A 22554-nucleotide genomic window follows, 5' to 3' on the forward strand; every position below is an offset into this window, starting at 1 on the left:
GATTGCTCAATCCTTAGTCTTCTGACCTCTCTTCAGCCTCGGACACTCTTCATCTCTTTCTGGGATGCCCTCTCCTCCCCACCTTGATGAGATCTCTACTCTCTGACTAATCTTCAGACTTATTTGCTGAATCTTCCTCCCTCTCATGTCTACAAGTTGTGAGTGTTCCCCAAAGCTCTGTCCTGGGCTCTCTTCTCTTTTCACTTTATCTCACTTCGTGACTTCATCAGCTTCCATGGATTCAATGATCAGCTCTATGCTGATGATTCTTAGATCTATTTATCCAGCCCTAACCTCTCTTCTAATCTGCAGCAACTGCTTGTTGAACATCTCAAGCCAAACAAGTTAAAGTATAATTTATCTTTCCCCAAAACCCAATGTTTTCCAAATCTGCATATCCAGTCTGGTCTTTCTCGTGAGCTCTCATCCCACATTTCCAAATGCCTATTAAACATTTTAAGTTAGTTATCCCATGGGCAACTTAGACTCAACATATCAGAAACAGAACAGTGTCTTTTACCCCAAATCTTTCCACTCAAGGACATCCAGAACAACCTGTAAACTGGATACTATTATTATATTATTGTCTTCCCATTTTACAGTTGAGGAAATTGAGGCAAACAAAAGTTAAAACTTACCCACCCAGGATCACATAGTTATTAAGTGTCTGAAGTCACATTTGAGCTCAGGTCTTCCCAACCTCAGACTCTATCATCTAGCTGCCATCTGAGAGAAGATATGGCTATTCCTAATGTGGAGTGGAAAGAATTCCATCTACCATTTAACAACTATTTAATGGATAGCTACCAGATAAAAGGCCACATAACTACAGAAAAAATAGAGATTGTACTATACAATGATGAGTCTAGGGCCATATTTGAACTCAAAGGACTGACTTCCTGTGCTGCCAGCTGCCTCTGGTGGTAGTAAAGCCAGAGTGGGTTTGGGAAGGGGATTTAGATGATATACTCATTTAGTATATATTTTATCCTCCCAAGATATTAAGGTTTATATTAATCAAGTCTATTGTTACCCAATTTATGTTTTATCATACTTTACCTATGGCAATTATTTCTCAGTTTTCCATTACCCTGCTCCCTAAGCCTGCTCTTCTTCACTCTCAACATAAACTCCAAAGGACTGTGAATTGTCAAGCCTATTTCCTTCCCTCTAAAAATGGGGATGGCAATATTTTTGCACTACCCTCACAGCCTCATGATGAGGAAAAATACTTAAAATCTTAAATCACTATATAAATGTGAGACATTTATTATACTGGTAAACTCAGTGGGTTGTACTGAAGGCCTCTTGCTACAAACATACTATCGTCCTTGGCAACCAAAGATAAAACAGAAACACAATGAGAAAATTGATTTTTTTGTTCTGTAGTTCTAATACTTAGTTGGTCAGGGTGCTTGAATTCACACTAGTTAAACTGTCTTAATGGGGTGTCCCAAAAGTCTTGGTACATTTTAAAGTTTTAATAGTTTTTTAAATAGTACTCAGCATAAAATCATTTTTAAGATTTACTCTGTTGAGAAAGCCAAACAGACAAAACTGAAACCATTATCTACGTGCAGTGGGTGGTTGATCTGACATGGAACAGTGAAGATCTCTACTGCCAAATAGCTCCCAACAAGAGGGAATTTTAGATCACAGCTCTATAAACTGAGAGATAGAATTTTAGAAAGAGGGTTAGTGTGGATGACTTCTTTTACAGACCAGGAAGCTAGAGGCCAGAGAGACTGAGGGATTCAGCAGAAGTTATACAGGCCCCTTTTTGATTTATTTTGCTATTGATGAGTGATGAAGGAGATCTTTCTGGAAATGTTTTGTTTGGAGCAGGGAAAGATCCCACAAGTTATGGTTATTATCTCAAGTATGATAAGAATTGGAATAATAAAATGGAGACTGTAGATTAGTTGACATATCTGGCAAAATGAAAATTCATCAGAAATCCTATTTTGTCAGTTTTCATCAATTTTTCTAAAATACATTATTCAGGTTTCTTATTTTATAAAGAATACTCATTTCCTAACTTTATGATGCACTGAAATACTGTAAAACTTGAAATATGTACAAATGAATTTGTTTCTATCGATATGTACAGTGTTAAAAATGGTTGAATGAAAAAATAAAAACTGAATGAATTGGTAAAGGTGGCAAGAAACCTATTTAAGCTATCAAAATTACAGTAAGAGATTGAGATACCCTGTATTTATTAAATAGCCTTGAATGGAGCAGTGAAATGGCAATGGCAGAAAGGGATGATCTGTGAAACCTGATTGAATGTTTGAAGTGGAGGACAGGGCTCTCCATGGTCTGATGGACAATTCATGGATGTTGAAGGTGGGCCATGATGGGTGGCGCTATATAAGGAAAAACTCTAGGAAGGCTTTAGATGTTTACCTTAAAAAAAAAAATGTAACCCCTGGTATAAGTTTGCCTTTTCATTCGGCTCCTGGTTCTGAAAATGAAACAGGTTGCAAACTTTGCAAGGTTTCCCATTTGCAGGTGTGTGGTTGAGAGAGGCTTCATCACATGGAATAAGAAGTAGAGGGTAATCTAAATTCTGCTTTTTTATGCTTCTTTAACCTATCTAGACTAACAAAGAAATTATTTAGAAGCCATTGCTACAAGTAGAAATTTTCCTTGTTCTACGTACCATCCCTGAACTCCCACTGCAAGGCAGGGTAACGGAAAGGGCATTGGATTTAGAAGAACCAGAGTTCGTATTTGGATTCTCTAATTTACTAACTGTATAACCCTGGCCATTATCACTTCACCCTTCTATGCCTCAGTTTTCTCATCTGGAAAATAAGAATAGATAATATTCATATAGCATTTGAAGGTTTACAAAATTCTTTATGGATAGAAACTCATTTGATTTTCATGACAAACCTGTGAAGTGGGTAATTATTATTTATACCTCCCTTTTGTGGAGGAAGAAATGGAGGTTGAGATAGATTAAGTGACTTGCCCTAACTACCAGGCTGGATCCTCAATCCACTACCACATAGTTGCCTCTCTTCCTTGCACACAATATAATTGTTTTTGAAATCTCAAAAGACTATCAGTGTGTTTTTCCCCTCTACTGATTCAGATCAAAAGACAGCCACATATCTGAGTATTTCTTCATGGATTTCTGTGGTTTAAAAAATTCATTCCCTAGTATTCCAACTTCTGGTGATGGACCTCTGAACTTAACCAGGCTGGTTCTCAGACAACAGATCTTGTCAATATATACCCTTGCTCAAATTCTTTCAAGATTATATAGGACCTGGCAGGGACATAGCCTTTGAGAATCCAAAGGTACAATTTTCACATCATGGCAGAGCATGAAAATAAAACTTCAGAAGGAAGAAAACTAATTGGGCATTTTCCCAAAATATTTAAATCAGTGATTGAGGTCCTAGGACTAAATGACTGGAAAGTTATCCTTGGAGTCTGGTCAAGGTGAGTTACAGTCTCACTCACTTGTGAAGTATTTAGTTATGTGACCTTAGGTAAGTAATTAATCTCTAAGAGCAGACATTGTAGAGAAGGTGCCAATCAGCATTGGTAGAAGTTATCTGGGGGAAAATTACTTAACCAATGAAAGACCAACCAGATAATTATACTTATCAGAAAGATCAGATTCCATCTTTCCCCCAATTAAATGTTTTGAAATTCTCAAGGTGCTACCAAAAATGTAAAGCAATAATAAATGCCTCAGGAAAAAACTGTTTGTTAATAGACCTAAAATCAAATCTTTTGCATACCACATATATCATACTGCTGTTATAACAAGTGTTTTTCTTTACTGTTTAAATCAAAATGCTTAACAAATCAGTGGATTTGTCCAAAGACAACCCCTACTCTGGAAGGAAGGCAGTGTGGATGGCCAAAATAGTGAGGGACTTTCAGATATGAAAGAAAATGAAGTGGATAAATTGTTCAATATCCTTTCATGCTTTGGGGAGTAACAGAGATGTAGGAAGCAGAACTGTATAGGGCCTTTATTTAAGAGGTAGAAAAGGAAAAACTGGTGAGAGAAATAAAAACCTTGGAATGATTTAAAAAACAAAACCCAGAATGATTGAAGTGGTGCTGACAAAATTCACTTAAAAATACACTTATTGAATTGACATAAAATTTTCATGGATGAAGCTTGGAAAAATTTCGTAACTGATTTTTTAGATGTGATTCAAATATGGAAGAGGAGTACAAATAGGGAACTGTGTACTGTCATTTGGTGAATGGTTTAAGTCGCTGATGAGTCAGGCAAAACATAATCACAGATAATTTAGAACCTCGCCACCCACCATACCCATCAACATAAACACTAACTTAATAATCATGTATTTGCATCTTCATTTATTCATTCATTCCAACATTTATAAAACATCTCTGTGAAATGGATCATACTTTAAGATGAACCAAAATAACAGAGTATTTTGTCTTTCATGGTGCCAACTTCTAAAAATGCCACATTCCTCTTAGTCTTAGTCTGGAAGGTCACTGCCGTGTTGCCATTTCACTGTGCATGAACAAACGAGGAAACAGAAATACAGCAGGCAAGTCAAATGTTCAACATCAGTCTTAAAAGCATAGTGCCTGCTGGTGCAAAAGAATTCCCATTTGAGATATTTGAAAAGAGACTAGAAATCAGAATAAGCCAGCTTTTAATCAAGCAAAACCAAATTTATATTCATTCTTTCTAAAAATAAAATTAGACTTTTTCCAACCCTTTACATCTGCATTTAATAATATTTTCTAAACAAAATACAGATGCTATAACATAGCAAGTGACATTCTATCATGTACAGCATACGATATGTTCATTGTTTACATTTATGTCAGCTCTAATTTGGTCATTGGTACGCCACTCATTACTTTAACATAGAACTTAGAATAAATTTTCCACAATTGACTATAAACATTAAGATGCTGTCTTAAAACTGCTCTGCTAGAAACTGTATAGAATATACAGAATTACAAAGTCAAGGTTTTTTTTTGTTTTTTTTTAATCAAAATATACAACCCTCCCCCAAAACAAACACAAGCTATCAGCATTTTTATTTTTATTTTTTTATGAATGATACAATTATAGAAAATATCTGTAAAATTATCTTTTTATGTATAAATATTCTGCCATATTTACTTTGGTCTAGAATTATCAGCATACAAGTCCACTTAGAAAATATCCAACATGTGCAGACTGGAAGAATTCACTAATAATAATAGTGACTTCATAATTTGCATTGTCTGAAGCCAAAGGAACTAATGAAATAAAATACTTCTTCTGGACACATAGCCCTCATCTAGGATAGCATGAATCAGTGGACCACAGAATTAACTATTCAATACTGTAGGTATTATTTCAACAAAGACTTTTTACCTGCTATTTCAACATAAATTTTTAAACAAAACCCAAAGTAAATGACTAGCGCATGTATGTTATGTATAAAAGAACTCATAAATTCACTTGTATTTTTGCCCTTTATAATACTGCTTGAAAGTGAAAATGGAAATAGAAGGTTAATGAGGCTGCAGGACTGTGGTTCTTTAATAGTAAAGCACGACAAAATGAAAGGTCAGCTTCCATTCCATCCTTTTCTGGATTTTTTAAGATGCATTCTTGCCCACCCAATAGAACAAAAGTCCTCTTCATAAAGACTTCAGAGTAGCACAAAGGGAAATCCTAGAGACCCTCCTGCAGATGACAGTGCCAGATAAGACACCGGAGGGCTCAGTGTACTTCAAACTGATTTCAGGGATTGCAGGGTATCCCGTGAGCTCTTGGCTGATGGTTTCCAGATGGGGTTTTTTATTCAGGGGGACAGATCAATAATGCACCCTCTCTGGCAGGTGCAGAAAGCCAGAATTGTAGAGTCCTACACCTTCTGGGAAAGAAACAATGTGAATCTCTTTAATCTGACAATCACATGCAGCAACTAGTCAGTCTTTGGGGGGAAATGTTAAGGGTGCTTGTCAGTTGGAAATGATATTAGGGGACACATAGAGGAGGTCTCTGTTACCTAAGGTATCTGCTACCTAAGACTGAAAAGCGGCATGTAGATTGGTGGTTTAATTTCACAGGAATTGGAGAAGTAGGAGAGCAGTAAGCCTCTTTAATCATTCAACATCCCACTTTTCCATATACAGTCCAGGAACCAAATAGTGCTAATGTTTGGTAGGAGACTAAGGACCTCACTTCCTCTCACTAACTCAGGTGATTGGTGGAGATAGGAATTCTATAGTTGCCCTAAGTATCTCACTCTTGCAAGGTAACTCATGTGGACAAGAAAACCCAAGGTAGGAGGGATTGGGCATTGTGGCACAATCAAATGCCTGGCAGTTTACTACCAATAAGCCTACCTTTCTTTAAGCATTTCAGTTACTGGCTGGGAAAGTCACATTTCATTTGAGCTCTGGTAACCTTCTGAGATTTGAATGGTGCCTGGAAGACTTCAGATATGTTCAGCCAAATCTGACCCTTCTTCATCTCAGAGGAAAGATGGGATGTTCCAAAGCTAACCCAAAACAATATACAATATAAGTAACTGCTGGTACATTTAGTAGTGTGGTAAAACATATTTTGAGGATTTCCAAGGAGACCACTGATGTTAAGATCCCCACAGTTGATCCATCATAACTTGAAGAGAACAAGGTTAGCCAGTATATACATGCCATATTCTTGAATTAGGTGACTGGTCATACCAAAAATTCCCTTTATCAATTTTTCCCAAATTCTCATTTATAGACCTACTCCCCCTCCACTTTCATTTTCTAACTGAACATGTCCAGTGTAAAATTATGGGATTTGTATTATTTTTTACAAGGTTTGTTTTACAAGGAAAGAAGATAAATGAATGCTTTCTTTTAGGTTACTCATCTCATAATTTTTCCCCAACCATGTAGAATTTCATACAATATCCAAAGTTTATCTTTTGAAAATTTTAACAGTATTGAAATTGGATAGGGGAAAAAAAAGCATCGATGACATATTTTGTTCACCTTTTAACACACTGGTGAAGCTGACATTCTCATGGCATCTGAACTCTTTTCTTCAAAGCGATTCAAGTTCAGTATTTCTTAGCCAGTTTGGCAGATCCTAACAATGCTCAACAGAGAGTATGTTGGGCTGATTCTTTTTCTTTTTTAAATTACAAAGTACCCACTGGCAGAAATATCGTAGCTAAGAATCTCATTTACCCTCACATACATAGGGAACATGAGGCCTCAGTTTTTATGCTCTGGTGCATTTTGCTTTTATAGTTAATGCTGAAACCTATGAATAGGAAGAAAAAGTGTAATGTTTCAGGAACTTACACAAATTTGAATTTACTCTATACGTCACCCACTTATGTCTTTTAACTAAAAAAAATCATTGTCTAGTGGGTTTCCCACCACTGTCAATCAAAGGAGAATATCTTGAGACATAGTATGTAGGGTTTCCTTCATCTTGTTTCCATCTGAGTCAGCGAAGTGTTGATTCTCAAAGAGTTGATTAGAGATTTCATTGCCCCCACCCTCTTTTTTCTCTGACTGAGTGGGGCTTTTGAATAAATGTTTCTTTTGGTGCATCCCCAGGGCAGCAGCTGTTTTACAAATTTTGGGGCATTGGAAGCAGGCATAGCCCTTTCCATTATGCTCATGGATATGCTTCTGCTCATGATTCCTTTTGGTGGATAGATATAGAAAACTCTGTAAGCAGAACTGACAACGATAACGTTTTTCACCCGTGTGAATTCTTTCATGGATTTTGAGGGTTTCATTTAAAGTGAATGCCTTATTACAATACTGACAGATGAATTCTTTGACCCCAAGATGAATACGTTCATGTTTCTGTAAATTCCCTTGAACTGAAAAACACCTTCCACATGTTTTGCAAGAGTAAGGCTTCTCTCCGGTGTGACATCTCATATGCATTTTGAGGTTGGAGGGGCTCTGGAATTGCTTTTGACATAGTTCACAAGTATGAGGCTTGGATGTAGTATGATGCCAGTGGGTTTGTCCTTGGTGTCCAGTTGATGCTTTATCCCCAATGCAAAGCTCACAGTGAAGGCTGGGCATCTCCTTATTTTCTTCTCCTTCCATGATCTTTTCCTTAGGGCTCTTTTTTACAGCAGAATCTATATCACTTGAGTTTGCATGATCACTGCTTGGGCTCCTATTTCCATGTCTTTTTTTCCACTTGATTTTCTTCATTTTCTTTAACTGTTTGGATTTCTTCTTGGGTTTATAATTGTAGTATGGGCGCCATGGCTTGTCTGTGGAATCCTGGTCGCTGGCTTCATCAAACATTTCACTCATTTCCACACATTCAGATCGGCTTAGCCTGGCTGGGCTGCTCTCTTTTCGTTCCACATCATTTTCTGGAAGCAAACTGTCTTCTTGAACCTCATGTTTAGATCTTCTCCCCCTTTTATAAAATAGTTTGGACCCTAGAATGTGTCTTTTCACAATAGCCTCGTTTCCAATTTTTACCGTTATCTGGCAGAGAGGAGCAACATTACTGTTCGTTGATGTTCCAGGCAAGGCGGGTTTTGCAATATATGTTTCAGTTTTACTGGTTTCCTCAATAACACTAGTAGTTTTACTCAAAGGACCTCCAGAACTGGTGGCATACTTTGCCTCCTCAAATGTTTCTCCCCTGCTGTAGGGCACAACTTTCTTTTTCTCCTTAATGCTTTTGATCTTGCTGGGGATTTTGCCAAAGTTCTCCACAAGCTTACTGTCATCTCTTGGGGAATGGTTAACAACAGTGTTTGAAGAGATGGCATTACTGCTTGTCATGGCAGTGACTGCATTACTGTGCATTATCACTGAGGAAACCCGGCTGCTGTGAACAATGACAGATGGGGCTGAGCTGCTGTAGCTGATGACCGATGTGGCATTTTCACTGACATTACTGTAGGATGGAACTGTCACGTCACCTCCTCCCTGTGAGCCAGAAGCGAGGCTTTTTCCCCCTGAGGGAACTGGCTTCTCAGTAGGACTAAAGTTATTTTTAACAGGGCTCAGTAGCCCTCCTCCTCCTCCTTCTGTTCCTCCTCCTCCTCCTCCCCATGAGATCCCATTTTGAGGATCTGTAGCTTGATGGGCTTCTTGACTTGAAAGGATTTTGGGTGAAGTGGCTGAATTATTTGACAGCATATTCACATTGTCTTGGAAAGTTAGAGTAGGCAATTCAGAACTTCTCGGATTCTTAATAATGCAGGAACTAGGAGCAGCCTCACCAGGTTGAGTACTTTCTTGAGAATTTCCATAGGAAGAATGTTTGTAGCTTTTATAGGGAGCCCTTTTGCATTTCATAGGCAGTAGTCGGTAAAGCTTGTAAGGATAGATATTGGGCTTCAGACCTCCATTGGCCGTCTTCTTATTCACAGGAAGCCGATGGTCAATTGCATGGAAGGATTTCTGATGGTTTTTAAGGATATAGTAGGTCATGAATGTCTCCAGGCAGAAGATGCACTGGTACCGCCTTTCTCCGGTGTGCCAAATTTCATGTCTGGTCCTATATTCTGCCAAAGCAAAGACTTTGCTACAGTAGTGACAAGGGTAGGTTCGTCTCCATGAGTGGACGTTGGCATGTCTTCGGAGACTAGATAGAGTGACATAACTCCGCTTGCACACCACACACGTATAGAGGATCTGTCCATCCACAACCTTCACTGTATGCTCTACTTCTGGCAAGGTTCCACTTGGACCGGAATGTTCACCCATCTTATTCTCGGATGACTGCATTTCCAGACTTTGGTAGGAACTTCCTGGTTTTCCATCTGGAGTTGAAAAGTTCTGTGGGTTTATACCAGGAAGAGGAGGCTGATCCGAGTTCATGCAGGATTGCTCGTGTTTGTCCAGTCTGTTGGAGGTGGTAAATTGTTTGTCACAATATTTACACATGAAAGCTTCTGGAGGTTTTGTGTGGAGCTGCAGGTGGGACTCCAGTAAAGCTCCATTTTCAAATGATTTGGAGCAAAAAGTGCAGTCAAAAACAGGAGCAGGAGCAGGAGCAGCAGGAGCAGGAGGAGGAGGAGGAGGAGGAGGAGGAGGAGGAGGAGCAGGAGCAGGAACAGGAGCAGGAGGAGGAGGAGGAGGAGGAGATGGAGAAAGAAGAGGAGGAAGAGCAGGAGCAGCAGCATCAGCAGGAGGAGGAGGAAGAGGAAGAGGAGGAGGAGGAGGAGGAGGAGATGGAGAAAGAAGAGGAGGAAGGACTGGGGGTGTGGATTCAGGAATGTTAGAGGGTGGGTTTTCGTTTTCCTTGGGAAAATGGTTGTCTTCTTGACTCCTGTGAGATTCTGAAATGGAAGTAACAGCAGGATCTGAAGTTTTTTCTTGATGAACCTCTGTGCTGGTTCCTTTAGGGGGTGGTATCTTTGCCACTGCTGAACTGGAAGCTTGGGGTCTTGGGGGTGTCTTTGGCGCCCTGCATGTTTGTGTCTTTGCTGGCGCCTCACCACAATTTTCTTCACCTGTTATATAAGGTGGGCTGGCAGCCGACTCATAGGACGGACGTCCTTGAAAAGCATCAGCCGCTGATGGAACAGCATAGGAATGTTCAGCCAGGGTCCTGACAGGTTCAGCTTCATTGCAGACATCATTCCTTTCTAGGCCAAAGCTGGGTGTTCTCATGGAATCTGAGACCTTTTTGAAACTCGCCCTCAAATCCAGAGGAGAAAACATACTGTTATTATTTTCGGTTTCAAAGATGGAAAATGCGTTTGTGATCCTTGGTCCATTGGCGATAGCTGGCTCTTCATTTATTTTTTCATTTTTTTCTTCTTTAACCACACCCTTCTCTGTGATACAAAATACATAGGGCCCTGGCGAGTTTGAGAAGTTGCTATCTGTAAGATCTTCCAGAAATGATATTCCCAGCTTTTTTCCTGCAGCTGCAAGATCAGTCACTGTTTCCTGTCTCTTCACAACAACTGTGGAACTGTAGATATAATTAAGTATTTCTGTAAACACTTCAGCCTTGAGGTCATCCAACTCCAGGACATGACTGGAAATGCAGATAGTACGGCTCCAAAATATATTTTTGAAATAAAGGCTTGAAGCTGCCAGGACATTGCTGTGGGCTTTAAATTTGGTATCCTCCACGATGATAGTGACATCACATAAAATTCCCCGAATTCGTTGCTCGTTTAAGATGGAGAGCACCGTGTCACTGTGGAAGTCATCTTTGAAGTCCTTTGAGTGGGACATGACTGTCATCTGGAATGATAAAAGGAAAATGGTGATTAGCATGTTCAGAGATAGTGACTTTTTTCTTGAGTCATTTACAATAAAAACACATCTTAGTATTTATTCCAGAAGATAGCAATGAAAATTTAATTTTTTAATCTATATTTTATTTTCACTTTTTAGAAAGGGTATTATTATATGGTTCAGAAATAGCTAGATGGTACAGTAGACAGAGTGACAGACCTGTAGTCAGAAAGACCTGAATTCAAATCCAGCTTCAGATTACTTTCTAGCTGTGTGACCCTGGTCGAGTCATTCCTGCTTTATTTACCACAGTTTCCTCATCTCTAAAATGGAATAATTATAGCACCTACCTAAAAGGTAGGTGAGGATCAAAAGAGATAACAATTGTAAAGTGTTTAGCATTTTGGCTGGTACATAAGAATTATTTTATAAATGTTAGCTAAAAATAAAATGGTAGCTAAGTAGAACAATGGATAGAGTACTGGGCCTGCAAGTTTCATCTATCTGAGTTTAAATCTGACCTCAGACACTTAATAGCTGTGTGACTCTGGACAAGTCATTTCGTTCTTTTTGCCTCAGTGTCCTCATCTGTAAAATGAACTGGAGAAAGAAATGGCATATCTCTCCAGTATCTTTGCCAAGAAAACCTCAAATGGGTCATGAAGAGTTTGACATGATTGAAAAACAACTGAACAACAACAAAAATACAAAGTGTTAACTTTTAAATAATAGTGACCACCTTATTTGACCAGAGTTTTGTTGCCTCTCTGGGTTCACTTTATTCACCATTGCTTTTCACCTGCCTTTGGTCACCTTCATTATGCTACTGATCCCAGAGATTCAAATTACAGGAACCAGCAAAGCTTTCCCTATCTTATTTCTTAAACAACTGTTAATGGTTAGATAGTAGACTCTTTCCCTCCCAATTTTTTCTTCCCATCAGAAAGTGTTATTACTAAATATCAAGATTAGGAGACTCAGATATGTGGATATACCTAAATTAGGTACTAATTTTAGGGAAGTTTCTTTAGTTAGCTTGGTTTTGATAGCTTTGGGTTTTGATTTGGTTGGGGTAGGAGGGTGGTGGGTTTGACCTAAAAGGTCATCTTAACTTAGGGTAATTAAGCTCCCTCATCATCACTTCCCTGTATTTTTTTTTTTAGGTTTTTGCAAGGCAAATGGGGTTAAGTGGCTTGCCCAAGGCCACACAGCTAGGTAATTATTAAGTGACTGAGACCAGATTTGAACCCAGGTACTCCTGACTCCAGGGCCGATGCTTTATCCACTGCGCCACCTAGCCGCCCCACCCTGTATTTTTTCCAAAACTGAATTTATCTGATGTGTCTGCAATCTATAGAAGAATAGGAAATAGCTCAAAAGTGAATCTTTATTAAGAAAGGTCCATATGAAAAACAAAAACAAAATTTCTCCTGACACTGGATAAAACAAATGCTTCATCCTTCTCTGGGCTCTTTACACCTTTATGTGGCAATTAGTAATCTTTTAAAAACTCTAGTTACTTTGATCACCAAAGAGTTGCTTTCAATAATGGTGTTGGCAGGAAAGTGTTGAAAACAGAAGTAATAAACTATTATTAATTCTGTACAAATGTTTTATACTAGTTATAACAAGAAATTTGAGAAACTGACTCTCTTGCTGTACATAAATCAATAAAAGACTGGATGTAGGGGCTGGCTAGGTGGCGCAGTGGATAAAGCACCGGCCCTGGAGTCAGGAATACCTGGGTTCAAATCCGGCCTCAGACACTTAATTACCTAGCTGTGTGGCCTTGGGCAAGCCACTTAACCCTGTTTGCCTTGCAAAAAAGAAAAAGTGCATGTTGAAAGACTGGATGTATTAGGTCAAACTTCAGTTACTGATATTCAGATTTTATATTTTATTCATTCATTTAGTACCTGCTATCTCCAAAACACAGGTGTTCTGGGGATAATAATATAAAGGACAACATAAATAGTCTTTGCCTTCAGGTACCTTGAAGTGATTAGTCAGTCCCCCTGTTGGAGTCCATCCATTCATTCAATAAACATTATTAAACACATACTATGTGTAAAGCCCTATGCTAAACATTGAGTTTACAAAAAAAAGAAGCAAAAGATAATCAATCCCTGACTTCAATGAATTTGTAATCCAATGCCCACTCCACAAATAAAAAAGATGAAAATGAGATGCTGTAGATAAAATTCAAAAATCCATCCTTATCAATGTCCTTTTCCAAGGTGCCTGCTTACCAGTATTTGATAGTAATAATAATTCTAGCACTCTCTTTTAAAAAGTCAGATGAATTGTGAAAATATTAGAACTAAAAACCAAGCATTTGTGGGTTTAAAAAGACTAAAATAAAATACTACAAAAAAATTAAAGGATTTTATGCAAGTGCATAAATTTTTATGCCTCAAGAAAAATCAAAATTTGACAACACAATCTCAGAGTTCCTCCCAAGTTTCTTTAGACACGTTATCTCATAGTGTATATAAACCTTTGTAGATCAGTATTAGGAATGGAAAAGAATCTTAGAGGTCATGTGGTCCTAACCCTTTCTACAGATGGGAATTGTGAGAAGAGGGGTCTTAGACTCTAATGTATTTTCAGCTTTGTGCATTACTTAAGAATTCCTGGGCAGGTTAAGTCTAAGAGCCCTAGAAATAGAACTTTCTCCACCTCTGACCACCAGCCCTGCCTTATTCCTCTTCACAGCACTGATGGCAATGTTTGTGGGAAAATATTCTGCCACTTCACTATCACCAATGCCAACTGCCGCTAGTGAACAAATAAATCCAAGAACCTCAGGAACTGTAGTGCTTTCCCAGACCATCAACCAGTCTTTCTTTCCACCTGGTCCCAGTAGCCATCATCTACTGGAACAACCCTTATGGGGAAGGAACATGTCATCCCCACCATCATTGCTTCCAACTACTGAATCATCTGCCACCAATGGACAGGGTAATTAGATTCTTGATAGTCAGTACTCTCTGGATGGGGTAGCAAAGTACTGAAAGGGAGAGTCAGGGGAGACATAACAGGTAGGCAAAGTCACTGTTTCCATCTTGACCACTAACTCTCCCTAGAATCTATTTCTAAATACCCTAGAACTGTATACCCAAGAACCTCAGTTTCTGAGTATTGCTTTCAGCACAGATCTAGTAACCATGGTCTAGGGGAGCAACCTTTGTGGAACTGGAATCTATCCTTTGTTTCTGCAGGTACTTCAGCCCCTACCTGCTCTACAACCACAGCTATCAAAGACCCAGAAAAGAAAGGCTTCATTTGTTCTTGGCAAAAAAATTCAACATCAGCAACAGATATGTTTTTATCAATGGAAATGCCATTTTAAAAGGTACCCTCTGCACTGAAAGGACCACTGTGATTGAGTCTTTCTATCTGACTTGTATCTGAAATCTTCATATCTTGTCATCTTCTCCTCCTTAAAAGTTAGCTTCAGGAGACAAAGGAGATTTTGTTGTATCCTGTTTCTCAAAGCTAGAACTTTGCACATATTAAGCACTAATAAAAGCTTTTGCATTCTTTTATTTGTTGTTAAGGAACCTGAGGTTCCAAGAGGCCTATGACTTGACCAAAGTCTCATAATAAGTGATAGAGTTGTGACTTATATTCATTCCTTGATCCTTAACTATCATTCAGAGAAACTTGAAATGTGGATCTGTGTAACTTAAAACTGAAAGGTGGAGGGCAGCTAGGTGGTGCAGTGGATAAAGCACTGGCCCTGGAGTCAGGAGTACCTGAGTTCAAATCCGGTCTCAGACACTTAATAATTACCTAGCTGTGTGGCCTTGGGCAAGCCACTTAACCCCGTTTGCCTTGCAAAAACCTAAAAACAAAAACAAAAACAAAATAAAAAACAAAAAACAAACAAAAAAAACCCTGAAAGGTGGAGTAGGAAAGATCAATGCAAAAAAATAATACAGCATCTCCAAAATAATAAGTGGGAAAATCAGATGTGACTTAAACAACTGGGATTTAGGATTAAGTGTCCAGAAAAGACAATTTTTCATCCAATTTGTAAGGAACATTTCTAAGGAGATTTGCATAACTGCTCACTAATTGCTATGGTATTATTGACAAAACATTCCAAATAAATTTTTTAATTATGTTTTGCAAGACTTCAGATGAATAATGGATCATGTATTTCTTGCTATCTCAATGGGTGGGGGGGGCTTGAATGAAGGAAGAGAATCTGGAACTCAAAATTTTTTAAAAAATGGATATTAAATAAGAGCAAAAACATTCCTAAGCGAGAAATTGGCTAGTAAAATTCTGAAGCAAAGCCAAAAAGAGAAAAGAAAAAAATTTTTATAAGCCTCCCCCCTCCATAGTTATTATTGCCATTATTCTGAATTTGTATTTTAGCAATATTTTTCTTGAAAGCTATATATAAAATATGACTTGCCCAGGGTCACACATCTAGTAAGTGTCTGCAGGCTAGGTTTTAAACTCAGAGAAACGAGTCTTCCTAACTCTAGAGCCAGCACTCTATGCATCATGGCACCACCTGGTGGCCCCAACATAATTTCATTGGAACTAGAGTCTCCTAGTTAGAACCTCTATTAATGCATATTTGTTCTGTAGCTTCTAGTCTTGAAGAGATGTCTGGGGACACCAAGTTTATTGACCTGCCTGGGAACACACAGAACAATGATATTTGCCCTTCATTTTTGAAGACCATAATATATATGTACGTCAGAGACTGAACATGAACCCATGGTTTCTTCACTCCAAAACCAACTATTAATCCACTAAGTTGGATGCTCTTACTCTGTATCTTGCTAAATGTGGAGGCCAAGTGGAGAGTACAGAGCACAGGACCTGGAGTCGAACTGAATTTAAATTTGACCTCAGTCTATGAGACTAGCTATGAGACCTTGGGTAAGTCACTTCACCCAGTTTGCCTCAGTTTCTCCATCTGTAAAATAAACTGGAGAGGAAATGGCAAATTATTCCAGTATCTCTACCAAGAAAACCCCAAATGGGGTCACAAAGAATCAGACATGACTGAAATAACTAAAGAACAATCTCAAATGAACAGACTTATTAGAAATTATTATTAAATTAGGAAACTTGGGGCCTTTTACCTCATTTACCAGCTTCCTCTTGGTCTCATGACAATCATCATCATTATTATCTAGTATCCAAACACAACTCCAGAGTGTTTCTTCACCCAACTCATAAAAAACTCTCCTCCTATAAAGAGCCCGTATCCTCCCTCTTCAGAAAACCCTTTGGATACCATTCATCCTTATCCTGAACAAGTAGACACAAAGTGTTGATTCCTTCGAAAGACTAGGGTATTGACCTTTGAGTGTGTGTATTGTGAGTGTGTGGTGTGTGAGTGTAAATGAGTGTGTGTGTGTGTGTGTGTGTGTGTGTGTGTGTGTTATTGGCCTTATTTTCCCTGATTCCAGAAGGCAGAGCCAGGAGAAATGGCTACATGTTTCAGAGAATGGATTTTCATTGAATGACAAGGAAAAACAGTCTAAGAGTTAGAGCTAGTCCTGAAGGGAATGGGTTCCTTTTAGCCACAGGGCTTTAAGCAGAGACTGGATAGACCATTTGTCTGGTATATTAGAATAGTATCTTGTGGGTTGGAAAAGAGCAATTCTGAGAGCCCCTTCCAACTCAAATTCTTTTCTGGATACAATCCTAAATCCCAATCCAAAGCCCTACCCCAATACATCCCAACCTCTCAAAGTAGCAGTTAGTTTTATTAAGATTCCCATTTCAAATGAGATGGTTATAAAATACTTAGCATTTTAGTTCTATACAGTAGGTACTTAATAAATGCTTCTTTCCCCTCCCCCACTCTATTTCAGAGAATAATAAAATTTATCACTCCGTTATAATCTATCCAGGCCCTTCTAGAGCTATATTATAGTATAGTTAGATAAGATAAAGTTATAAAACAGATACATTAGGAATAACTAATAACAATAGCCAGGATTTACATAGCAATTTAAAGTTTGTTTTACAAATATCATCTCATTAACAACCCTGGGAAACAGGTGCCATTTTTCCAGATGAGGGAACTGAGACCCCATTTGAATTCAGGTCTTCAGGTTCAGTGCTCTATGTACTCACTGTGGTCTTCAGCTGGCTCTACGTATATGGGACGCAGCTGTGGTTTCCTGCCTTCTGTCCCTGTCTGTAATCTATGATGACCTTTTCTAGATTGTAACCTCTTCAATACGGTGTTAAAATGACTCTTCTTGCCTTATCAATAGCACTTCAGGGGACATCTAATAAAATTGTTTCATGATGATGATGAAGAGGAAGAGGTTCTGACTCATGAACTGAGTGGCTAGGATCCCAAGCCACAGAAAATAGTCAACAACTCTAATCAGAAAAGTCGTCTGAGCCAGAGCTAAAAAATTAGGCCTACTGAAACACAAGCTCTCCTCCAGAAAGTACTAGAGATTTCCAGGTTAACAGTTTGACTAATTTTTTGCTGTCTCTAACCTATAAAAAAAAAAGTTCAAACTTGTCCATAAAATAAAGAATTAAAAAAATGCTTATTTTTACTTGCTGAAACTAAAACAAAACAAACCCCACCAACTAAAAACAATGATGTGGACTCTGGCAATTCACATGTCCATGAAACGGGCATAAGATAGAAAGTAGGCAAAATCCCAGGAGACTTGAAGGTTCATTTTATCTTGCTGACCTTCATATTCAAAGGAGACATCGATGGTTATCTGGGTGTGTGGGCACGGCCAAAAAGAACAATGCGTGACCTACGGTTCTTTCTGTCCTGTACACATGGGGGAAAGGGGGAAAGTGCTCCTTGGTTTCTAGCTATGGTCTCCATGTCTAGGTACTGGTTCTATTTGCTTCACTGACTCCCCACCCCCCACCCCCCACTCCTACTGGCACCTCGAAGCCCCTATCCAATGCTTCTGCGTCACCACATGCTCAACTCAGATCAAAACTGTGAAAGTAAGTTTCCCTGGCCTTCTTTCCTTTCTCTCCTCCCCACCTCCACCCCATTTCCCAACACTGCCTTTAGGCATTCATTGGCTCATTCTGGGATTGAGTTCAAACCGATGAAGAAACTCTGGTAATTTGCTTGGGTTATGGGTTTGATTTAATGCAAGACTGTAACACAAATGAGAAACAGTGTAGAGTAGTGAATATAGAGAGCTAGCCTTAGAACCAGGAAAATCTGGGTTCAAGACTACTCACCCCCCCCCCCCAAAAAAAGACACTAAACCATGAGGGCTATGTTCTGTGGGCAAGAGCTTTATCTTAGGGTCTTAAATTGGCAGTACTCTATGACTATAAATTGAAGAGAAAGAGTCAAAATATTCCGATGGAGGAAGTTTTTCCTCACTACTGTCCCAATGGAACCACAGGGTCAGTTTCTATTTTTTTAATTTAAAACAACACTTATTTATAGACCACACTAAAGTTTGCAAAGCACTTCACTTATCACAACAACCCCATGAAGATGATAGCACAGACATTATCATTCTTATTTCCAGAGAAAAGAAACTGAGGCACAGAGAAGGGAAGCGGGTATTGAACTTTGATTAGGCAACTAGCAAATAAGTATCAGAATTCAAACCCAGATCTTCCTGACTCCAAATCCAATTATCTATACAAGAGATCCCCCAGCCTCTCTAATGAAAAACAAAGAATTTTTTTAAAAATTCAAACTATGTTTTCTGTTAGATTCTAAAACTGGAGAAGCAAATAAAGTATCTTGTCATTTTCATTAATTTTGTTAATGATGATGATGATTATAATCAACTTAATGAGATAAAGTATTTTAACCGTTTAAAGGGCTTAGTTATGAATATTTCATAGAAAACATTTTCCAATGTTGAATATATTTTTTAAAACATATATTTCTAAGACCTTCCTAAGCATCAGACCAGCATGACTTTTTTCCATTTCAAGGGTTTAAGGCATGGAGAAATCTAGGTGATTTCTACAAGGCCACACAGCAAATCAATGGCAATGACGACATAAAAATTATGTTTTCCTAGTCCTAGTCCACCCAGACATAACTGCAAAACTGCATCGTCACAGCCACTCTTTCTTTTGCTTCAGGTTTTCTTGCATAAAAAAGGTAGATTCCCTCCCCTTCCCCATCTCATTCCATCACTCTAAACCCCATGAAAATAAGGAGGTATTGTATTAGGATACTTACCTTAAGTTTTGCAAAAGCCAAGATCACTGTCCATTTTGGCCCAGGACAGGTTCCATATCAAAATGGAATCTGCTGGACTGGAAACCACTCTCTGTGGAAAGTTCACTGACAAAGGAGAACACTTTGCTTCAGGCTATCAGGCCCCACCATCCCACACACATCCTCACAGTAAGTTTTCTTATAGACAGTGTTGGGAGATTACGTCAGACTTGCTCATGTGACAAGGGTATTAGAAACACAGGCATCAGATCTCCAAAACAGATTTCAAAACAGAAGCCCTTTATAGCATTGAGCTGAGTCTAGGAAAAGGAAAATCCTCTCCCTTTTGCAGACCAAACACAACTAAAAAGGGGGTCTGAGAAGAGCTTTATTGATTGGACTTTTAGGGATCCAAATAGTCTGGGTTCCAAAGGCATAATAGGAAAAGCAAAGTTGGGTGGCGATGGATTAAGATTCATGGAGACTTAGTGCCAAAATAAATTAAGTTAAATTGTTCTTAGTCTATGAAGGGGATTGATTCTTGGGGCACCCTCTCTTTGAATATATTATAGAGGTAAGTATTAGGTCGCTAAACTTGTACTTGCCTGTACTCAGAAGACAACAATGGGTAGGGTTCATGTCCTTCAATGTTGTAACAGGCTCGATTTTTAAGATTCCATATGGCTGGTTTTAAAGAGATTTTTAAAAGGTTTTTTTAATTTCCTTTCTCTCTTGCTTTCATCATAGTAACCTCTCTGAGTGTTCCATACCACTTAGAGTCCCCTCTAGGTATAGCTTGCATAGACACCAGCAAACTGGTTTTCAGGTAATCTGAATATCAAAGCCCCTAGGTAGGGTATCTATTACTCTCACAATAAAGAATCTGCCTCAAAAGCTCTTTCCAATGTCATTTTCTGAGAGCTTATTAAAATGATCAGCTGATTTTCTGATAGTCTAGCCTATTCCCAAGTCTTAAGACATTTCCTTATTTAGGTTGTAATCTGGACAAGGCAGTATTATATAATACTGGACAACTCTTCTACTTTCATGTTTATAGCTTTCCCAAGGCGGAGGGTACAGCCATTCACAAGAACATGACATCCTCAAATCAGATGGAACACTTGCTGTTGTCCTGGTGCTAAACTAACTGAATGCCCCCTCCTTCTGGGGGACCCCCCCCAAGCCACTGCACCACACTTCCCACTGGTTCTTGCTACATCAACCCGGAAGCCCTTCGAACAACCACAATGAACTTAATTGCTAAGAGAGTTTCCTGGCCAGTGTGGTTAGCACTCTCTTTGCATGTACAAGAGGTTTGCCTGCCCCATGTAAAGAACTGAGGACCAAATGATTTGAATCCCAAGACAGAAAGCATCAGACAGAGGGCATGAAGATATGGGCACTGGGCAATGGGAGCTGAGTTTATGTTTAATCTCCCAGTGTCCCAAGTGCCCCCAATGCATGAGTAGCCCAGAGTGGTGGCACAACTGTATTGTGTCTCAGTGGCATGCCCCATTTGAAGAACTTAGTGTCACAAATTAGCCACAGCAGTCCACCAAAGCATAGAACAGAAAGGACCACACCTGGGTCTTTCTCATCTCAAACAGGCCATATGAGGTATACAGATTTGGAAACCCTCCAAACCAGTAATTTTTTGTTTAGATTCATTCGTTTTGCATGGGTTTTATTAATAATAGTGATACCAAAAACCTACAATATCGATTGAGAAGCAGTTATTAATGTTACAGTCTCGGGTGTTCAAGACTCAACACAAGCTCTATCTTTGATTAGATCCCAACTGATAGTGCCCACTCCTCCAGGGCGACTTTGTGATCAACTTGATATGTCTCGTATATATACTTAGAGATGTACAGGGTTGTCTCCTGCATCAAAATATAAGCTCCTCGAGGGTAGGCATTGCTTAACTACTATCATCTTTGCATCCTCAGTGCTTAGTCTGGTGCTAGCATAGGTATTGGGATGTGTGTGTGTGTGTGTGTGTGTGTGTGTGTGTGTGTGTATGTGTATTTTCCCTCTAGAGAATTCTCATTTTAGATACTTAGGGTTGGCTTGTATTTTTTCCAAATTCATTTGTCTCCTAGTCTTTATACATACCTTACTCTCTATTCAACTTTTAATTTACCCGAACTGAATTCTCCTTGCCTCTCAGATTGGGAGAGACTGCAATTTCTATGTTCAACATGTATCTAAATATATGATGTGCCATATGTTTGTTTGTATACAAAATACACATATATGCATCATATATACAGCTATAGATACTTGTGCATGTGTGTAAATTTATATATGCACTATATAAAATATAATATACAATATAGTACACATATAAATAAGACACTGTAGGTACAAACATGTATATAATATACTGTGTATGCAAATACACAAAACACAGCATACATTTTATACATAGATCTAGGTATGTGTGCATGCATGCATATTCTATTTATGTGCTATAAGACATATAATGCACAATACAGTATGTAGGTCTATGCAATATATTTATGGGTACTCAAATGCATAGAATATGGAGCAGACAAATACACCTATACACACAATATATGCATACATAGACAAGTGTGCATGTACATCTAGTTTATACATGAACTATATAAATAAAACATAATATACAATACAGTGCATGTGTATATACTATACTATGTTTATGCATATCCACATGCATATATGGTACACATACAAATACACATTAAAATAATATGCAAACTATTTTGTATAAAGAATCGTATTCATGTGTATATTGACTATATAAACAAAAAACACAATATATAATATATAATATATATATAATATTAGTATACATGATATAGTATATACTATAGTAATATGGTATATATATATATGTATAGTATATATGTGTAGACATGTATATTGAGATGTTCACACATGTCTATATGTGAATACAATGCTATGGAAATGCAATGTGTAATCTACACACAATTATATTTATCTGTATACATGCACTACAATGCCCATAGTCAGCCACACATACCACATACATATAGAATATTCAGTCTGGAAGCCCAGGCACTGAGGGAGGTAGACAAAAGCAAGCTTTGATAGATGCTGCTGCTGCTGCCTGATCCCCATGGGAAAAACTTGCCTCACTTCAGAGGTGTGGTCCCCTTCATGGACAGAGTTGCTTCACTAAGGGGATG

General features: G+C 38.5%; 1 protein-coding gene across 8 annotated transcripts in view; it reads right to left on the reverse strand.

Annotated features, from left to right (window-relative positions):
• Nucleotides 1-4339: 4339 nt before the first annotated feature.
• ZBTB38 (zinc finger and BTB domain containing 38) overlaps nt 4340-22554 on the reverse strand; it is a 91825-nt gene continuing 73610 nt past the window's right edge. For 7 of the 8 annotated variants that reach the window (XM_074191186.1, XM_074191189.1, XM_074191191.1 and 4 more), the window contains one exon: nt 4340-11205. In XM_074191186.1, coding sequence (XP_074047287.1) covers nt 7402-11205 — 3804 coding nt within the window. In that variant the 3' untranslated portion in view covers nt 4340-7401. Of the gene's footprint in view, nt 11206-19381; nt 22093-22554 lie in introns of those variants that run through there. The other variant, XM_074191187.1, reaches the window with a different exon arrangement.

This window comes from Macrotis lagotis, chromosome 6 (genome assembly GCF_037893015.1).
Source record: "Macrotis lagotis isolate mMagLag1 chromosome 6, bilby.v1.9.chrom.fasta, whole genome shotgun sequence".
In the NCBI taxonomy this organism is placed as follows: Eukaryota; Metazoa; Chordata; class Mammalia; order Peramelemorphia; family Peramelidae; genus Macrotis; species Macrotis lagotis.